The sequence below is a fragment of the Lagopus muta genome, chromosome 1, assembly GCF_023343835.1.
Source record: "Lagopus muta isolate bLagMut1 chromosome 1, bLagMut1 primary, whole genome shotgun sequence".
NCBI lineage: Eukaryota > Metazoa > Chordata > Aves > Galliformes > Phasianidae > Lagopus > Lagopus muta.
In genome coordinates, this window is record NC_064433.1 from 91,917,830 (window position 1) to 91,934,913 (window position 17,084).

Here is a 17,084-nt window from a genome sequence, read left to right on the forward strand (position 1 = left end):
ATTAAATATATAACCTCAGTGCCCAGAAAAATGTGTTAAGAGGTTTATTCGTGTAGGAAAAGCTTCATCTTATAAATATAGATAAGGGCTTCTTTTTTCCCTTCTTTTGGATTTCCTATAGAGAAAATGCACTTGGACTGTAATTTCCCTTCTGGGAAGCTCTACCTAGTTATGCTTCTTGCTGTTTGGCAGGACTGCTGGGCTGTACTGCAAATGGGATAGCTGGGCACAGTGAGTCCTTCTTAATACTGATCCCCATATATCCTGCTCTAAGCTCCACCCCGCAAAACTTCATGTGCTGCCCTCAGAGGGGGCTGATGGCTTCCCTAAGCAGCTGTTGGACCCCTGTGTGCTGACGGTGCAGCATTGCTGCTGTTCACTTAACAACATGCCTCCTGCAGGGCTGCTGATGGCTGACCTGCGAGGGAGGGGAAGACACAGAAGACACAGAGGGGGATCCTGCTCTTCTTATTTTTCCTTCTCTCTCTCAATACAGGCACTTTCATTTCAGGCAGTGACAAGCACATGAAGTGGAAATGCTTCCATACAGATTAAATCCGCCTTGCTTTAGGTTGCCAGCTTCCTGGCTCTGAGAGGGCAGAACAGGTCCTGTCTCCTCTACCCAGCCTGACCTACCAACAGAATTCCAACCACTGTCTTAGATCTGATCACAAATCATCCTGCTGCTCTTCTTTGCATCCATCTTCTCCAGTCCAACCTAAAATGTAATTCTGTTTGTTGTTTCTTTAGGGATGGTCGTCAAAATCTCAAGCTCAGCAATGTTAAGCTCAGCCCGTTCTTGCTCCCAGTCCTCCCCACTAATACCTTGTATGGCATCCCTGCCCCACAGCACATGGCCTGCACTCAAGCCACTGCACAACAAACACCTCTGGGTTGTACCTGTGTGACAAGTGAGGAGACATTCCTTGATTGAGCACTCTGTTCTCAATCCTTTTCACATCCCTCCTGAGTTCTTGTCATGTGTGGCCACTAAAAAGTAAACAAAGTTACTGCAAACATAGACACATCAGTAACTTAATCACAGTGATTAATGTTGCCTCATGGCTTCTTTATGCTCCTCTATCTACATGCATCTGTTGTGACTTTGCTTACTGATCAACAACTGTGAATCAGGGCATTTTCTTTTCCCTTCTCTCCCCACGTGCACAGGGGCCGCACTCCATGCCTGTTGATCCTAACAACTATGACGGTTTCCAAGATCACCCCACTGCCCAGCAAGAGGATGACTCATGTCCTGCTGGTATGGAGAAGATCCTGTGATGAGCGTGAAGGACCATCCCATCGGTGTGAGTTGTGAAATAGCATGATGATGCTGTGTTTGCATTATAACGTTGCTGTATTTTACATACTGAGGTGGAAGTGGAGTTTAGCTTCTTATTGCATTGCAACACTTCTGCCTTGTTCCTTCTTAGGCTCAGTTGCTGGTCTGTTCAGCACATACACAGTATCACCAAGGTTGGAAAAGACATCTAAGATCATTTAGTCCAATCTGTGATATATTTGCAAACATCTCATTTTGGTGTATTTCTGACAGAGTGCTTTGGGTATGTTTTCCTGATTGCTTTCTGCCTTGGAAGAAGGTTAGGATCAGACCTGACTTCTGTCTCTGCACCCACACAGATCAGTCCAAGTGCTACCACGCTGACTGGCAGCTCTTCCTCTGCTGCAGGGGCACTTGCCAGAAAGTGCATGAAATGCTGCAGTGAGTGCTACTTTTTCATCTTGGGGTGGAAACCAAAGCAGAGAAGGATGTGTTAGTGACCTTATCCTAAAACAAGTCTGCAGGAAAGATGTTTGCTGAGGACAGCAAATCTGCCTGGCAGTGAGCATCCAGCAGACCTGTTGCCTCCTCTCCCAATTCAAAAGGGTGGGAGATGACAGTAAAGAGAAGTGAGGGAGGTGTCCCTGGCTCCAGTTGGTTCTGGAGATGTAGGTTTGCTTTTTCACCTGCAGGCCTACCCACTTGGCTGTTGTAAGGGCACAGTGGGTCTGGGTTGGGCAAGCTGCTGCCAACATCTCAATGCAAGGAGCAGGACAGCGTTTGCTCTGCCAGTGCACTAATTTAAAATAGCTGGCTACAGCACTAATGCACAGAACTTGCTGCCTCCCTTGGGAGACTCCAGGAGCTGAGGAGTCGGAGGTGATGAGTCACAGGCAAAGTGGTGCAGAAGCTGTGTGCTGCAGGCAGGTGCCCGGCTGCCCATGTTCTGAGCTTGCAGTTGGGGTTGGAATTGAGTGAACCAAGCTTTTCATGTTTGGAGAGGGCTGCCTTGCGGGGCTGTGCTCCTCGAATGGGGGATGAAATGCTGAAGAGGAAGGATTGAACCACAAAGCTTTGTAACCCTGAGGTGAGCTGAGATCAAAGCTAAAGCAGGGCTCCTGACTACCTGAATCCTAAACCAGTCACTGAGTTGGGAGCCTTCATTGCTCCTGTTTGCTCTCCATAAGCACTACAGTCACAGAGTAGGCTCCCCAGCACCATGACCTCCACAGAGGAGATCCCACAACCACTCTGGTCAACCTGTGCCCGTGCTCTGTCACTTGCACAGTACAGAAGTGCTTCCTGATGTTCAGAGTGAACCTCCTGTGCTCTAGTTTGTGCCCATTGCCTCTCACCCTGCCACTGGGCAATGCTCAAAAGAGCCTAGATCTGTCCTCTTTGTACCGAATCCCTGCAGGTATTCATAAATATTGCTAAGATCCCTCTTGAGTCCTCTTCTTCAGGCTGAGCTGCTGAGCCACCCCAGCTCTCAGTTTCCCTTCATAGGAGAGATGCTTCAGTTTCCTGGTCTTTCACGAGAGTCTCTCCAGTATGTTCAGATCTCTCTTGTACTGGGGGGCCAGGACAGGACCCACCAGTGCTGAACAGAGGACAAGGATCTCCTCCTTCCACCTGCTGGCAGCACTTCCCCTAATACAGCCATCTGAGCTGTAGTGCCATTCGAATTTTCTTTGCAGCAAGGGCGAGTTGCTGGTTCTTGTTCATTTTGCTGTCTGCCAGGTCCCCTAGGACTTTTCCTTTTAAGAAAGAACAATTTGGTGGAGGGGACAAACAAGAGGATCAAGTCTTAAAATTTCACACTCAGGCATCCAGGCAGAAGGTGAGATTCCTGGCCTTTTGTTCCTGCTTTCTTAAATACTTCAAGTTGTATGTGGTGATTCCCACATGTAAAATGCAAAACAATCCTGGAAGACCAGGTAGGGCATCCTGGACTTCTCCCTCCTGGATGATTCCCAAATCACCTGGTTATTGCATAAAGGTGACCAACGCCCACAGCAAAATGCAAGCAGGTTGCTGCTATCTTCCAAAATCTGCTGTCAGGCCAATATTGAGAGAAGTATGAATTATGAATTGGCTTCAATCACGGAAATGAAGGCGTGGACTCTGAAGCCTAATGATTACATACTTCTTTCAGAGTAACAATCAAAGTGCTTATCATAGCTAACTGGATGAAAGAAATGTTTCACGATAGATGACAGCAGCAGAGAAACTGCTTCTTTTTTTTTTTTTTTTGTACAGTTGCCCAGGACTGTTTAGAAAGAATTCAGCCACACCCAGAGTCCCACAGTATTAGATCTAGCCAGGCAATCAGTTTTCTTTCTTCAAAACGATTCTGTGGATACATGTGAAGTATGACCAGGAGCTCAAAGTCCTGTCGAATGGGAGGCTAAAAGTCACTTTGGCAAAGGCGTTCTTTTCTTTTCTTTTTTTTTCTTTTTGCTAATGAAACATCCATTATTTTTCTGGTTGCCCCTAAGAAACGCTGACGATGGGAATGCTTATTTGCCCATTTCTCTATGACACTTTTCTTCCCAGTGAAAATAAGAAAACAAAGACAAACTGCTGCTCTGCCAATAATCACAAGGCTGGAATCCAGTCCTTTACTCACCTGTCTCACTCTGGCATGCACACAAATCACAGGGAAATCTTTAAATCAACCTGCAGAACGTCACGAACCTGGGACCCGAGCTTGCTTTTGGCAGGTAGAATTAGAAAGCAGCTGAGCAGCCTCCTCACCTCTGGACTTTTTCATTTCCAGCAAACACTCCGAGCTCGGCACATGCTGGGGGTCGCTGCACATCACTCAGCGAGACGTTTCCCTAGCAGCATTCCCAAGCCGGTAGCGTCACGCCTGCCTCACAGACAGATCATAACCCCAGGCAGAGAAGCCACTTCAGACGTGGGGACATTTATGAAATAATTGGCGTACTCTTCTGTCAAGCAACAGTTAAAGAAAATCTGCAAAGGGATTAGCTGCCATACACTCTGGTGCTTGCTGACAGATGTCCTGGAAATCTGGAAGCGTGTTATCTATCTATACATAGGGTTTTGTGCTTTTCCCTCCTTCTGTCTCTCCTCATCCCTCTGTCCAGAGTACAAATGGGAACCCTCTTCACCAGCAGCCAGGGAGCTGCCTTGGTGCCATGCACACACCCGAGCTGTGCTGCACCCAAATATCAATGCCAGCCTTCCTGCAATGGCAGTGCCGTGCCACGTGCCAGGGCAGTTAGCGTTTTATCTCTGTTCCAACTGCAGCCTCTCAGATCGTTTTAAAGCAGTTTAAATGCTGGCCATTAAATATAAATATCTTCTTTTTCCTCTGGGTGAAACCGATGTTGAAAACTTTGCAACGTAAATAAGATCTGGAGAAAATGTTTTCAGCAACATTGCAGTCCAGCTAAATCATAGAATCACAGAATCAACAAGGTTGGAAAGACCACTAAGATCTCTCAGTCCCACCACCACCCCACACCCACCATGCCCACTAACCACATCGCTCAGTGCCACATCCACACAGTCCTTGAACACCTCCAGAAGTAGTGATTTCACCACTTCCCTGCTGTGGCTATCCCTCCCCACCGTAGCCCTGAGCTCTGGTATGCCTCCTGTCTCCCCTTCAGCAATATGGCAGGGGAGGTTGGACCGGATCATGACCTCTCCCATGCATGTCCTCGAGCCTGAAGACCACAACTGCTGTGGATCTTCTTTTATGGTCTTGGGACAAATCACGTAGTCACAGGCCTGGCATGAGCCAAGACTGCATTTTGCCATGCTCTGCTGCCATTACCTGGGTGAGCAGAGCACATGGAGTTGGGGCAATGATGTCACTTTGCTTCCCAGGGCAAAGGATGCAGCTCCTCACTGCAAATACTATTGCAGCATCCTCCTACCAAAGAGCATGCACATGGCCTGACCTAAACAGTCTGGCTGCCATGGGGAAGGCGCTTCTCAATGGCACAATTGTCCTGGGAAGCTTCCTCATGATCACCATGTGCTGCACATGCCTGTCTGAGAGGCAGCCATCCTGTTCCTTCTCCTCCAGGCATGGGAATGGAGCCCAGAGTGGATGGGCATCTGCAGGACATGGGAGCCCCACCAGCATCTAGAAACAGCCAGCTGAGCCCCAGCGGAGGCTCAGTTCCTCACAGATACAGGGTAGGGGATTGGGTTTTTCTCCAAAGATCAGGGAGAGACTGCAGAGCCCTCTGAAGTGCTTGGATGTACACCAACACCTTTTTTGTTATTGGGGTCAAGCGGAAGAACAAGAGCAAAGGTGATGAAAATTTGGAAACACAGGTTCCCATTAATCGACTTTAGCAAATGCAGTTCTTATTGTAATCTAATTCGACTGGAATTGGATTAATCTTATAATGCTATAATGTCATTTCCATGCTCTTTTTACATTTTTATTGTTCCCGTGCATTAATGCAATACCCTGCCAGAGCTCTGAGAAGGGGATGTGGATGTTCAGTGTGTCTGTGATAACATTTTCGCGGGGCATTTTTGTGCTCACACATGTGCTCACACATGTGCTGTAAATAGCAAGAACGCACCTAAATTCCTCTTGAATTCCCTTGCAACAGGCTCTGCTGGTGAGGGATGTGCATTCAGCACTAGGAAAGCAGCACACTGCTCCTGGCCTTGCCCTGCCTGCTTGGGCAACTCGCCTGAATCGTACCTCTGTTTCCATTCCAAGATGGAAATAATCTGTCCACACAGGAATGTGCTGGATCCCCTGTGTGACGTTTCAGCCCTACTATCTCCTAAGAGAGAAGGCAAACACAGCAGTACTTTCCACCCGCTCTTATCAACACCCTGTTCCTTTTCCAACTCTCACTCGAAGGCACCGTAGATGTAATTAAAGCTCAAGGGCCAAAGCGTGAGCTTCATTTCCAGTGCAAAGACACTGCTAACCCTTTCTCCTCCACACCTCTCCCATCGTTCTGCTCCTCCGCTCCGAGCGCATGACAGAGCTGCAAATTAAACCTCCCACTCGGAAAATGTCACAGCTTAACGCTATTAGCCTGCAGGAACAGAATCTGCTGGGTCACCGAGTGCTGGCTGCCGCTGGATCTGCTACCACCGCCACACTGGGGATAGCAATGCGTCCATATGGCAACCTAGGCAGCTCCTGCCTCCTGCTGCACAGCTCCTCAGGGCAGCAGGAGGTCGGGGCTGTGCCCTGTCTTCGTGTGGCACAGACAGGCTGGCTCTTTGCACACACAGCACCAGAGCCTCATCCAGCGCTGTGTGCACAGGCAGGGAAGGTCTGTGCGGACCCCAGCTCCACTCTCGCTACCTCTCCCTGTCTCTAATCCAACTTTCTTGAGCCAGAGAGCAGCTGGGGAATTCGTTTGCAGGAACGGTCAAACATCTGCACTCTTGAGAAGCGCTTTCTCGTTCATCTTTAATTTACAAACCACACAACCCCCAGCGCCCAGCACAGCCGTACTCGAGCATTTCGTACTCGAGCATTTCGCAGCCTCCTGGATGCGGTTTCGACGCGGCCCCGGCGTAGGCACAGGGCAGCGCCCCTTAGGCACCGCGGCGGCCCCGGGACAGCGGGACGGGCTCGGCCCAAACTCGGCCCTCCCCGCCGGCTTCGCACAGAACAAAGGGAGCGTTTAGGACGTTCCCCAGCAAGCCGGCTCCCGACGAGCCCCCGAAGGCTGCTTTTAGCCCGTGAACACAAAGAGACCCGAGTTGTCCCCGCGCTCTACCCTTGCCTCAGCTCCCCCCGCCCTGCCGCCGGGACCCCGCGCCGCAACCCTCGCCTCTCCGCTGGGCGGGGCGGGCCGGGGCGGGCCGGGGGCGGAGTTTGGCGGCGCGGAGGAAGCGCCGGGCACCCCGCGGCGGCGGCACAGAGCCGGGCGGGCAGGTGAGGGCGGCGGGCCGGCTGGGTGCTGCTCTCCGTTGATTTCCGCAACTTTTCGGCGTGAGGGCTTCCGGCCGCCGTTCCGCCTCCTCCCGAACCTCCCGGAGGGTTTTCGCTCTCTTCCCGCCTCTTCCCCAGAAAGCCGAGCGGGGCGGCGGGCAGGGAGGAAAGGAGGGGAGGCGCGGCGGCCGCCCCGCTGCGGGGGCGATGCCCCCGCCCGCCTTGGCGCCTCCCCGTGCCGGCCCCGCCGCCTTCCCTTTGTGCCGCCGGGCCCGGCGCGACGCCCGCCCCGGCTACCGGCGGCCCGCGGCGCCCCGCGGCGGGAGGTAAGGGCGGCCGCCCCCGAGCCTCGCAGCCATGCGGACCGCGCGGCCGCCGCTAGTCTCGCTGCTGCTTCTCCTCCTCGTCCTCCTCCTCGGTAAGTAGCGGCGGCGGGGCGGGAGGGACGGGACCTCAAGGAGCGGCTGGCCCGCGGGGTGCCGCGGTCCTGCGGGCGGGGGAAGGAGGGGAGCACCTCCGTGTGCGTGCGGGTAGAACCGGGGCTGCGTCTCCACCGCCGGCATCGCCGCCGAGGGAGGGGGTCCCGTGTGAGAGCGGGCGGGCGCTCGAGAGGAGATGCCCCGGGAGGGACTGGCAGATCTGTGCGGGCGGACGAGGGCCCTCCGCTGCGTTCTGCCGGAGCGGAGTGAACGCGGAGGGAGGGCGGGCGGTCCTCGCTCCGGCGGAACGCGGTTGGAGTGCTTTGTGCCGTCTCCGCGAACTCCTCCGGCAGTTCCCTCTCCCTGTCCCGCTGCCGTTTGTGCCTTGTCCCGTCCCGCGGCGCCAGCGTGTTACGCGTCCCTTTCGGTCCCGCTGTCGGAGGTTCCCTCCCAACGGGTTTGGGAACGGCAGAGCGCGAGGCGATCAGAACGCCTTTCTTTGCGGCAGGCTGTCAGCCTGGCTCGGTGCCCATGAGTCAGTGGGAACGTTTGCGGAAAGCACCCTCATGCTGGGGCTGCCCGCGTGCGTGGAGTCACCTCGGAGCTGTTCTGATTTGCCTTTTTGTAGGGGGGATTTCCTCCTCTCATCCATGCTGCTGGAGCAGGAGCAGGGCTGGCAGCTTCCCCTGCCCGGGAAGCTGTCACGTACCTGCCCTGCCAATTTGAAAACGACAGCTTCACTAGAATTGCAGCCGTGCTTCCACATCTGTAATTTGTGCTTGTGCACGCCTGCATGTGGTTTCTCATGCTGCTGCCTTTCCTCAGGGAAGTGTGTATGAGAGAGAGAAGGCTCTTTGAGATGGTTTTGGAGAGGGCTCAAACTTCCCTAACAGGAGCTCCCCCAGATACCAACCATCTCACAGCTAAGTTTAGCCGAGTGCCCACCCAGCCCATGAAACGGGTGTAGTTGGGCAGCAGATGCTCACTGCTTTGCCTCTGCACGCCAGAGCTCTCTCTGGCTGAAGAACAATAACAGTGTGCTGGATTAAGCGCTCCTAATATGGAGTGAGCGGTTGGGTGTCCCAGCGCACCCGGCCGATGCACTGATGTAGCAGCAGAGGGCATTGCTCGGCCCGAGGCTTCCTCAGGATGGTAGCAAGGGGCACTCCTGGGCAGCCCTTGGCCATGTCGAGTTGCATTTGGGTGCTTTCACCTGGGTTTCCATAGGCAGCCAGTGTGCATTCACCAAGCTGACAGTCTCAACAAGAGCGGGGCCATGCAACTCAGAGCCTTGCGTTGCACTCAGTGCTTTGGGTGCTGTGTGTACAACTGAGGCGTAATGGATTGGCTGGGGGAGAGGAAAAAAGCCTCGTTTCATAACATAGAGGTCCAGCTGGATGTAAAGGGGTTGCAGCTTTCCAACCAAGTTCACATTGCTGCTAGGCTGCCTGGATAGGGTACCGTGGGCTGAGCATACAAGAAATACAACTCAGTTTTTGTGCCCCCTTTTGCAAACTCATCAAAATCACTGAGAGAGGAGTGGCGGTTATGGAAGGAATCAGCGGACGGTTTGATGGAATGCATCGAGCGTTAACGGGACCTGTGTAGCTGCCAACCCAGGGCTCGGCAACCACATCTGGTGTGTGGGCATAGAGTGGGTAGGTTGCTGTGCTTCTTCCCCTCTGGCTGCGATGTTTGTTACAGGGTTCTCTAAACAAGTGGCACTTCATCACAGCGAGCACAAAATGGGAACACAGAGCAAGTGCTGTAAATAACCCTCATGCAGCGAGGAGACCATTAATACTCGTGCCAGCCAGTGCTAATCCTGCATGTAGCCACAAGATTTACCTTCTTTTTTGTTGCAGGGATGTAAAGTCTGATGCTACTCATATTTATGGTGTAATATATAGGAAACACAATAGGCTTCTGGGGAACGCTGAATCCATTCATGTTGGTGACTGGTTTATGAATAGTTCTGTCTGTGAGGCTCTGGCAGTATCCAGAATGCCACCTGTGAATGCAATTTACGGCTCTTTGTGTTCAAACATTGCATATGTATATATGTACATAGACTCATTACCCTCTTCCTCTCTCTATTCATGCATAGTAATTGGTGATTTATTTGTGATTCCTGGAGGGGAGTACAGCCTGCGGAAGGTCTTGAAACTGCAGAGCACTTGTAAATGGCATGTTGGAGGGAATAATGATGCAGGGGTGACTCCAGAAAAGACAAGGGATGAGCTGAAGGTCTGTCTGCTACCAGAGCTCGCTGCCTGGGGAGCAGCAGAGCATTGCCAGAGCACACTGCTGCTGCTCCCCCAGCTTCGCTGCTGCTGGCAAAGAAGGCAGCAGAGTGGGTGTTTGCCCACGCGAGCTTTGGGGCTGTTTGTGTGTACCAAAGCTGGCAGCTTCGGAGCATCAGTGGCACCTCATCTGCTCCCAGATGCGTTATTAGCTTTGGTGGCCAAGATCATGCTTGCTCCATCTGCGTGTGCTCGGAGCTTCCTTTTGCAAGCAGACTATACTGCCATTGCATTGTGTTCTCTTGCCTCTAGGTATGTACTGCAGGACTCAAGGCAGGATGTGGCTGTGCTGCCTTTGCACAGCGTCCTGTGTCTCCAAACCCAGTCTAGTCTGTCTGCCTAGCAGAGGCTGTATGCCTACCTCAGCCACCAGCACTGGGCTGGCAGGCTCCACTCTCATGTTATTCCTGCCATCCCCAAATGGGGCTCCTTGTGGGGGGGCTCTCTCCTTTATGCCTTGGCCGGGCTGCTTGGCCAGGCTGCATGATCTCCTGAGGCCCCAGCAAATCCTGTTTATTTACACAGGAGGTTTTGTTTTAAAACAAATTGTTGTCTCATAGTTGACCTTCCGTCAAGTTAGATTTCTTTATTAAAGCAGTTTTTATTGTAAATCGAATGCATACTTGAAACGTTTGTACCAGACCCATTAACTAAAGTGAAAGGCAGAATAAAGAGACGCATGGTCATTGCGGGGGAGAGGGTCACAGAGAGTTTGGGAAGCAGAGTTCTGCAGCGTTGGGGGACTTGATGAATTTATAGGACCAGATATGTATTTTGTTTCTTGTGGTTTGTTGTTTTCTTCTTTTCTTCCTTCCTTCCTTCCTTCCCCATGTCTTGGCCTTCTTTGGTACCCCTACATAATCAATCCTGGTCCAGCCATTATCCTGAAGGTTATACAGGCTGGTATGAAGCCAGAGGTATCTTGGCTAGTGGAACTCAGATGAACTGGAGAGTGCTGTAGCCTGGAAGTGTGTTCCTTGCTGTGTGATGGATGGCTATCTGCAGACCCTGCCCACAAACTTACCGCACTGGGAAAACTGCCTGAAAGAAAGAGGAACGCTTTTCAAGCACAACTGGGTGGTGTTCTTGTTGCTAGGGCTCTTCAGCTCGCAGTGCGACTTGTCTGCTCATACCATGGATGTTCAGCCCTCCAGCCAGTGTCTGGAAAACTACAGTATTATGATTTGCCTCTGGCTTTCGGGTTACTAAATACCCCATAATGATAACCTGCTAAATATGTTTCGACACTGTTTTTTATATTGCCATCTCTTTTCGTATAGCATACTCTTAAGGAGTAGTTCTCTGGCTAAATGTCTGGTGACATTCAGCATCTGTTTCCTATCAGCTCTGCAGAGGCTGATTCCTCTCTAGATAAAGTGAGGCTTGAGCAAATCACAAAGCAAAGAGTCTGCAGCTGTCTGCTGTGAGTCCTGAGTGGCTGCATGCCTGTGTGTCATTGTCAGCTTGAACCTGTTGCTCACTCTGCCTCCATCAGTGTGCTGAGAGTGTGTTCCAGTGAGGTGTGTCAGTAAACCACCTAATGACAAAAAGCTTAAGTAGTAAATGGCAAGGAGACAAAAGAAAATCTTGCCTTTCTAGCTGCTGCTAAAGTTGCATTTCAATAACCTGAGAGTAATTCAATAACATCACAAAGCCAAACCACCTCTGTAAAAGGATGGGAAGGTTTTCTCGAAAAGGGAAAGGCTTTGCCACTCTGTGTCTCTGCCTCACTTGCACAAGTGCTTAAAAGCAGCACTGGTTCTATGGCTGCTCCTTTCCAATGTCACTCCATCATTATTGTCTCCTTGGTGTTCGCAGGCATGTCTCCTCCAGGCCCAGAGGGAAGGAATAGGCAAGCCATGGTGACGTGGAGGAGTGAGCAGAGATGGGAGATACTCTGAGCTAGAGCACTAAGGGGAGGAGTGAGGTGTAGCCATGAGCAACGCTAGTGCTACTGTAAAATTTGGTCAGCTTGGCCTTCTGGGTTTTGTTCTTGCAGCCCTGCAAACAGCTCATCAGGGCCTGACGTGACTGGAGGTGATTTGGATGCATAGCTGTTGTGGTGTCGCCAAGTGGTGTATTTTGTGGTTTGGTTTTACTTCTAGTTCAAAATTGACCGTATGCGGATTGCTTTGTTTTCCAGCAAATAAATTCCCTTCTGGAGCCATTGTGATTACAGGGGAAGAGTGGAAACGGGAGGCGTGTCTAGGTTTTCTGGGGATTTTGTTTGTTTGTTTCCTTGGCGATCGGTTCACCCCCAGCTGTGTCCCTGATGTCCCTTCCTGCGGCACACTGTCACTTTTATGGCTTTTGGCCTTTGTCTGGAGGCTGATAAACTTGTTAGAGGCAGCTGGGAGCAGGGTGAGGTAGACGCATTGCTCTGTGGACTCTGCAGAGCTAAATGTGAGAGGAGCTTGGCACTGAGCCAGGCTGCTGAGCTAAACGGGAGTTTTCTGAGGTCTTCAGAGTAATGGAGACCTGAGGGTGAGGCCCTGAGTTTCCATAAAACAAAGTTTTTTTTGTTTGTCTCATAAGGAAAGAAGGGCTCAAGAGGGCATGGGCATGGGTATGGGGACTTGATTGCTTGGGTAAGTTGAGGTTTTACTGTATGGACAACTGCTGCTTCCATTCTGCCACATCCGCAGGTCTCTGCCCAGGTCTCACTGCATCTCTACAGGTGGAGCCAGGCTGGGGTGAGAGCCAAGGGAGAAGGCTGGAGGCTGTTGTCGGAAGTAGTCCAGGAGCTCTGTGCTCCAGAAAGCCCTGCTGCTGGAGTCTGGCACTTATTAACTCTGGTTACCAGTACTTGGATCTAGCCGACGGGCTGTGGCTGGCTGCCAGCCCAAAATTACCAGCCCAGGTGTCGAGCCTCATTGGTTCTTTCTTGCAAGCTTGAAATAGGAGCTCCCAACAAGCATGTGTGCCAGCCCTTCTTCTAGTCATGTTTCTTCATACGGCTTTGTAAAGTGTTCGTGGTAATTATAGTACTTACTAATATTTATTCCCTTCTAAGCAATTATCTGAATGCGTTTATCTCCGGTGTGCTTTCAGACTGCTCTGCCTCCTCTTACCCTATCATTTCATCTCTCTGGCTCAGCACGTGCTGCTCCCTTCCTCCTCCACACAGAGCCCTTGCTTCTTGGCTGTTCCATCTTCCCTGTGCTCTTTGCCTGGCTCCTGCCAGCCGGTCTTCTGCTGCCTAATCCTGCTGGGTTGCTGCTGAGCTGCCTGGCCGGGTGTTAAGGCGCTTTGCAGTGGAGAGCACGGACACCATGAGGTGCTGGCTGGCTTTGTGCTGCCACTCAGCTTTTTGCTGGCTGCCCCTTGCCTGCACAGTGTCCTGGCAGCTCCTGCAGGATCCTGTCACTGTGGTGCCCGGTGGGACCACAGCATGCAAATCCTAGTGTGTCGGGAGAAAAGCATGGAGCTGAGGCCACGGGTTTGCCTGCTGGTATTAACCAAGCAGGCCACTCTTAAACACCTTGGGAGTGTAGCATGGTAGGTTGCTGTGCTCTGATTGATTTCACAGTCAGTGTTAGGAGCAGAGGAGACAAATTTTTTCTTGGAGCTGTGCGGCATGCTTTTTTACCCATGCGTGGTTGATCTGCGGGTCGCTGGCACATGGAGAGCAGTTCTATCTAATCAGTCCCATGCCACGAGCTAGTCAGCAGTTAAATCTAATCCAGATCGTGTAACTGCCAAATGCTGTAAGTCGCCAAGCCCTTGCTCCGTACTGTACGGAAGGCAGACCTAGGTGAGCTGAGCTGCTGTGTGCTGCCTGAGAGCTACTGTACCCACAGCAGGAAGGGCAGCACTTAGTGAAGAAATTACTCAGATTTATGCTTGGCTGAAAGTGGAGGTGTTGGGAGGGAGGTTGCTTTCCCCCTGGGCAAAGTTGATGTGTGGCTGTGCCACCTGAGGCTGACTTGAGCTAGGGTAGCTGTGCTTTGGAGAGGCTCTCCTGGCTCTGGATTTCCATCTGGATGGAAATCTGGGTGCTTCGAGTGTCAGGCTGTCATCATCTTTTGGATGGCTTGTTTTGGAGGATATGGAGAAGAGGGGGTGAGCATGAGGAGTTTTACTGTGTATCCAACACCTAATAGCTGCACTAGCAGACCTGCTGGAATACACTGCTAAAAGCATCCTAATGATCTGGATGTAATGGCTTGGAGCCTTGGAAATGTGCTCCCAAGGAAGGGCAGCCCAGATTTGACACGTGGCTCCTGGAGGAGGAGGGCTGGGCTATTGGCTGCTCTTCAGCACATCAGGAGGTACATACCCACTGGGAGACACAGTAGGAGCAGTGCCTGGCTCTACTGCTCATGTTTCCTTCAACTAAGGCTCTTCCTCAGGTGGTAACATCTGATCTCTTCCTCCAGGCAGTGGTTTGGAAAGGAAAAAAGGTGTACCACTTCTTGATGTTAGGAGTGCTGAAAGTGAAACTTGCCTGTCAGAAGAGGTTGTCAGTCCTGAAAGCCACCCACAGAGCCATGAAGGCCAGTGAGATCCATAGGGTTGATGAGGAGGGGGTAGAGTGAAGCTGGAAGGCAGCAGGAATCCAGTTTTCCAATGGATGGTCTCACGTAGAGGGAATGCGTGTAGGTGATGCTAGAAATGCCATATTAAGGATGCTCTGCAATGATGAGCACCAGTTTTTGCATTATTCTCAATACGTGCCTGAGAGTGTTGAGTACGGGTAGGGTGCAGAGAGGCTTCTTGGGAAGTACGATAGCGTGTTCAACTGTATGAGGCCAAAAATAAATTATCAAAAGAAAGAATTGAGAAATTAACAAAGCTAAATGAACGTCTGCAGCTCCTAGAAAAGGGTGTCGTATTTGAAAGCATATTTTTGAAAATCCATTTGCTTAGCAGTCAACTTACAGATAACTTTGCTATTTTTACTTTCTTTGCTTTGATGACACTTCAATGTCTATACAATGTATTTAGCATCTGCATTCTTTTCTGGTGTAGAGGCAAAATGTATTTGCTAATTTTGAGTTGGCTTTATACAATTGCTGTGCCTCTTGGCTGTGAGTTAAGTGAAATAATTTTCTTAAAGCTATTATAAAGGAGCGTAGCTGGCACTATTTCCCTTCTAACCTTTTTTTTTAACCTCTCTCTTATATCTGCAACCAAATTTGAATAGAGAATATATTCCTGTGCCATATGAAGTGTAATAAAGACTGTGCTCTCAACTCCCATAGACCGAGAAGTAGGGATGTTTGGGTTAAGCACAGTAATCTACTGGGGAATGAATGCAAGATCAAGGGCATTTGCAGATATTTCTGTGTTTGCAGGGGCTGTGGTGTTGCTAGCAGGTTGCTCACAAACGGTGGCTTAGATTACCTCTTGCAGGCATCAGCGTTTGCATCTTGCCATTCCTATTTGATCTATGAGCAGTGATGAGAGCTGTATACTTGAATTCTGATTTTCTGAGAAGCAGTCGGCAGTCATTAGGGCAGTGCTTAGACCCTAGAGGCTTTTTCTGTGTTTTCATCCTGTTTCTGTAACCGTGTCTCTTGTTATCTTGTTCCTGAATATTTTCTCTTGCGAGAGGAGACTGTTTGTTGCAGCTGTTAAACCTCAAATGCCTTGAATTTCCCTTAGGGAAGAGGAGGAAGAGTTCCTGAGGTTTCTGAATAAGAAGGCTGCAGGAACACCTACATGTGTTTCCCAAGTACGCAGCCAGGAGGGAGGTATTATTGGTGCTGCACTAAGCAACGGATGGATTCTGACTAGCTCAGGCTGTGATTCCTCTTGCTGTGTAGAAGTGGCTTAGCGAGATAGTTGAAGTTTCTTTTCTCTTTGGCACATAGTAGCACTGGATGCCTCTGGTTGCTTTTGTCAGAGCAGCGTAGCTAGGAGGTGTCAAATGAAATTATGGATGTTTGCTTGGTCTCCTGGCTGGATGTAATAATGCATGTTTTAGTGAAATGTGCATTGAATAAACATTGGGTAAATCTCCTAGGACAAGCGCTGCTGGTGCCTGGAACCATGATTGTCTCCATGGCAGGATTTTAAGAAAAATCTTCACCTAAGAAGAACTTTGCACTGTGTATTTAGTTTACACTGGTTCGGTCATTTGTACTGTTACTTTTTATGTTTCCTCTAAAAACGACCAACCTTAGAAGAAGGTTAGCTGGGTAAAAATCTTGTATGCATGTATTGCTGTCAGTGTTGGTTCTTCCTCCCTCTTCCATGGTGCTGGTGGTTGACCTGGATGGGTTTATCTGACCCACTGTTGTGCTAGGGTTGTCCTGGTGGCCTGATGGAGCCTGTCAGCCCTGCATTGCCTTTATGGCTTGAAGGTGGTTTGGGTCATGCTTATGCTCCTTTACCTGGTGGAAGCTTGGGATCAAGTCTTTCCCTTGCAGAGTGGATCATCAGTGCTAGAGCAGGTGGGAAATCACCATGTATTTGGTCTCTGCTTTGTGCAGCTGCATTTTTTTAATTGCTTGCAGTCTCACTTGCCTTTTCCATGCTTCCCTTCACGCTCAGATATGCTTTGTAATGCTGTATAACCAGTAGCATTGTCCTTGCTTCCCCACGTGGCTGTGTCCAGTTTCCCTTTTGCTTGCTCTGGTGGCTTCTGGTCTTTTCTCTAGGCGAGAAGGAAGGAGCATTTTAGAGGTATGGTAAAAGTTACTGAACAATAACTCCCAAACACCATAAGCTCAGCCCCCAGCTTCATGCTATTGGAGGTCTCTGTGGTACTCTTCCTCCCTGTCTTCTCCCCAGCTTTGTGCTGGTCTCCACCATGTTCATCAGTCTGTGACTGCTCTGGTAGATGTACTGTTTTGGTGTGGTCCTTGTGTCTGTTCAGCTGGTATCTGTCAGTAGCTGCTAAGGCTCATAATCAGGGCAGAATCTCAAGGGTATAGCTATTTACAGGCAGGCAGGGGGAACCATTCCTGACTTGCATCAAATAAGAGTTTTATTCCCATTAATTGAATTCTTCTAGACTCTGATAACATGAGCACGTTGAAATCAGATAAATGAAAAGCCTCTCTCCCTGGTAGCTGTGTAAGCTTTCCCTTAACTCCCTGATCAGAAGCCACCAGGCTCTGCTAAATACGTAGCTGGAGATCAAAACTTGTGCATGCATCTGCTTGTCAGGGAGCTAAGCCAGCAGGACGGCCAGTGCTGCGTATCGGCAGAGGGGGAGTTTGTCTCCTGCTCATCAC

The 17,084-nt window shown here is 50.5% G+C and overlaps 1 protein-coding gene across 4 annotated transcripts in view; it reads left to right on the top strand.

The window, feature by feature from the left end:
- IGSF3 (immunoglobulin superfamily member 3) overlaps positions 1-17,084 on the top strand; it is a 171,671-nt gene that overhangs the window by 86,765 nt on the left and 67,822 nt on the right. For 2 of the 4 annotated variants that reach the window (XM_048955648.1, XM_048955657.1), the window contains exon 1: positions 7,475-7,596. The exons of the other annotated variants lie outside the window; for them this stretch is intronic. In XM_048955648.1, the coding sequence (XP_048811605.1) occupies positions 7,536-7,596 (61 nt within the window). In that variant the 5' untranslated portion in view covers positions 7,475-7,535. Of the gene's footprint in view, positions 1-7,474; positions 7,597-17,084 lie in introns of those variants that run through there. 4 annotated transcript variants of the gene reach the window in all.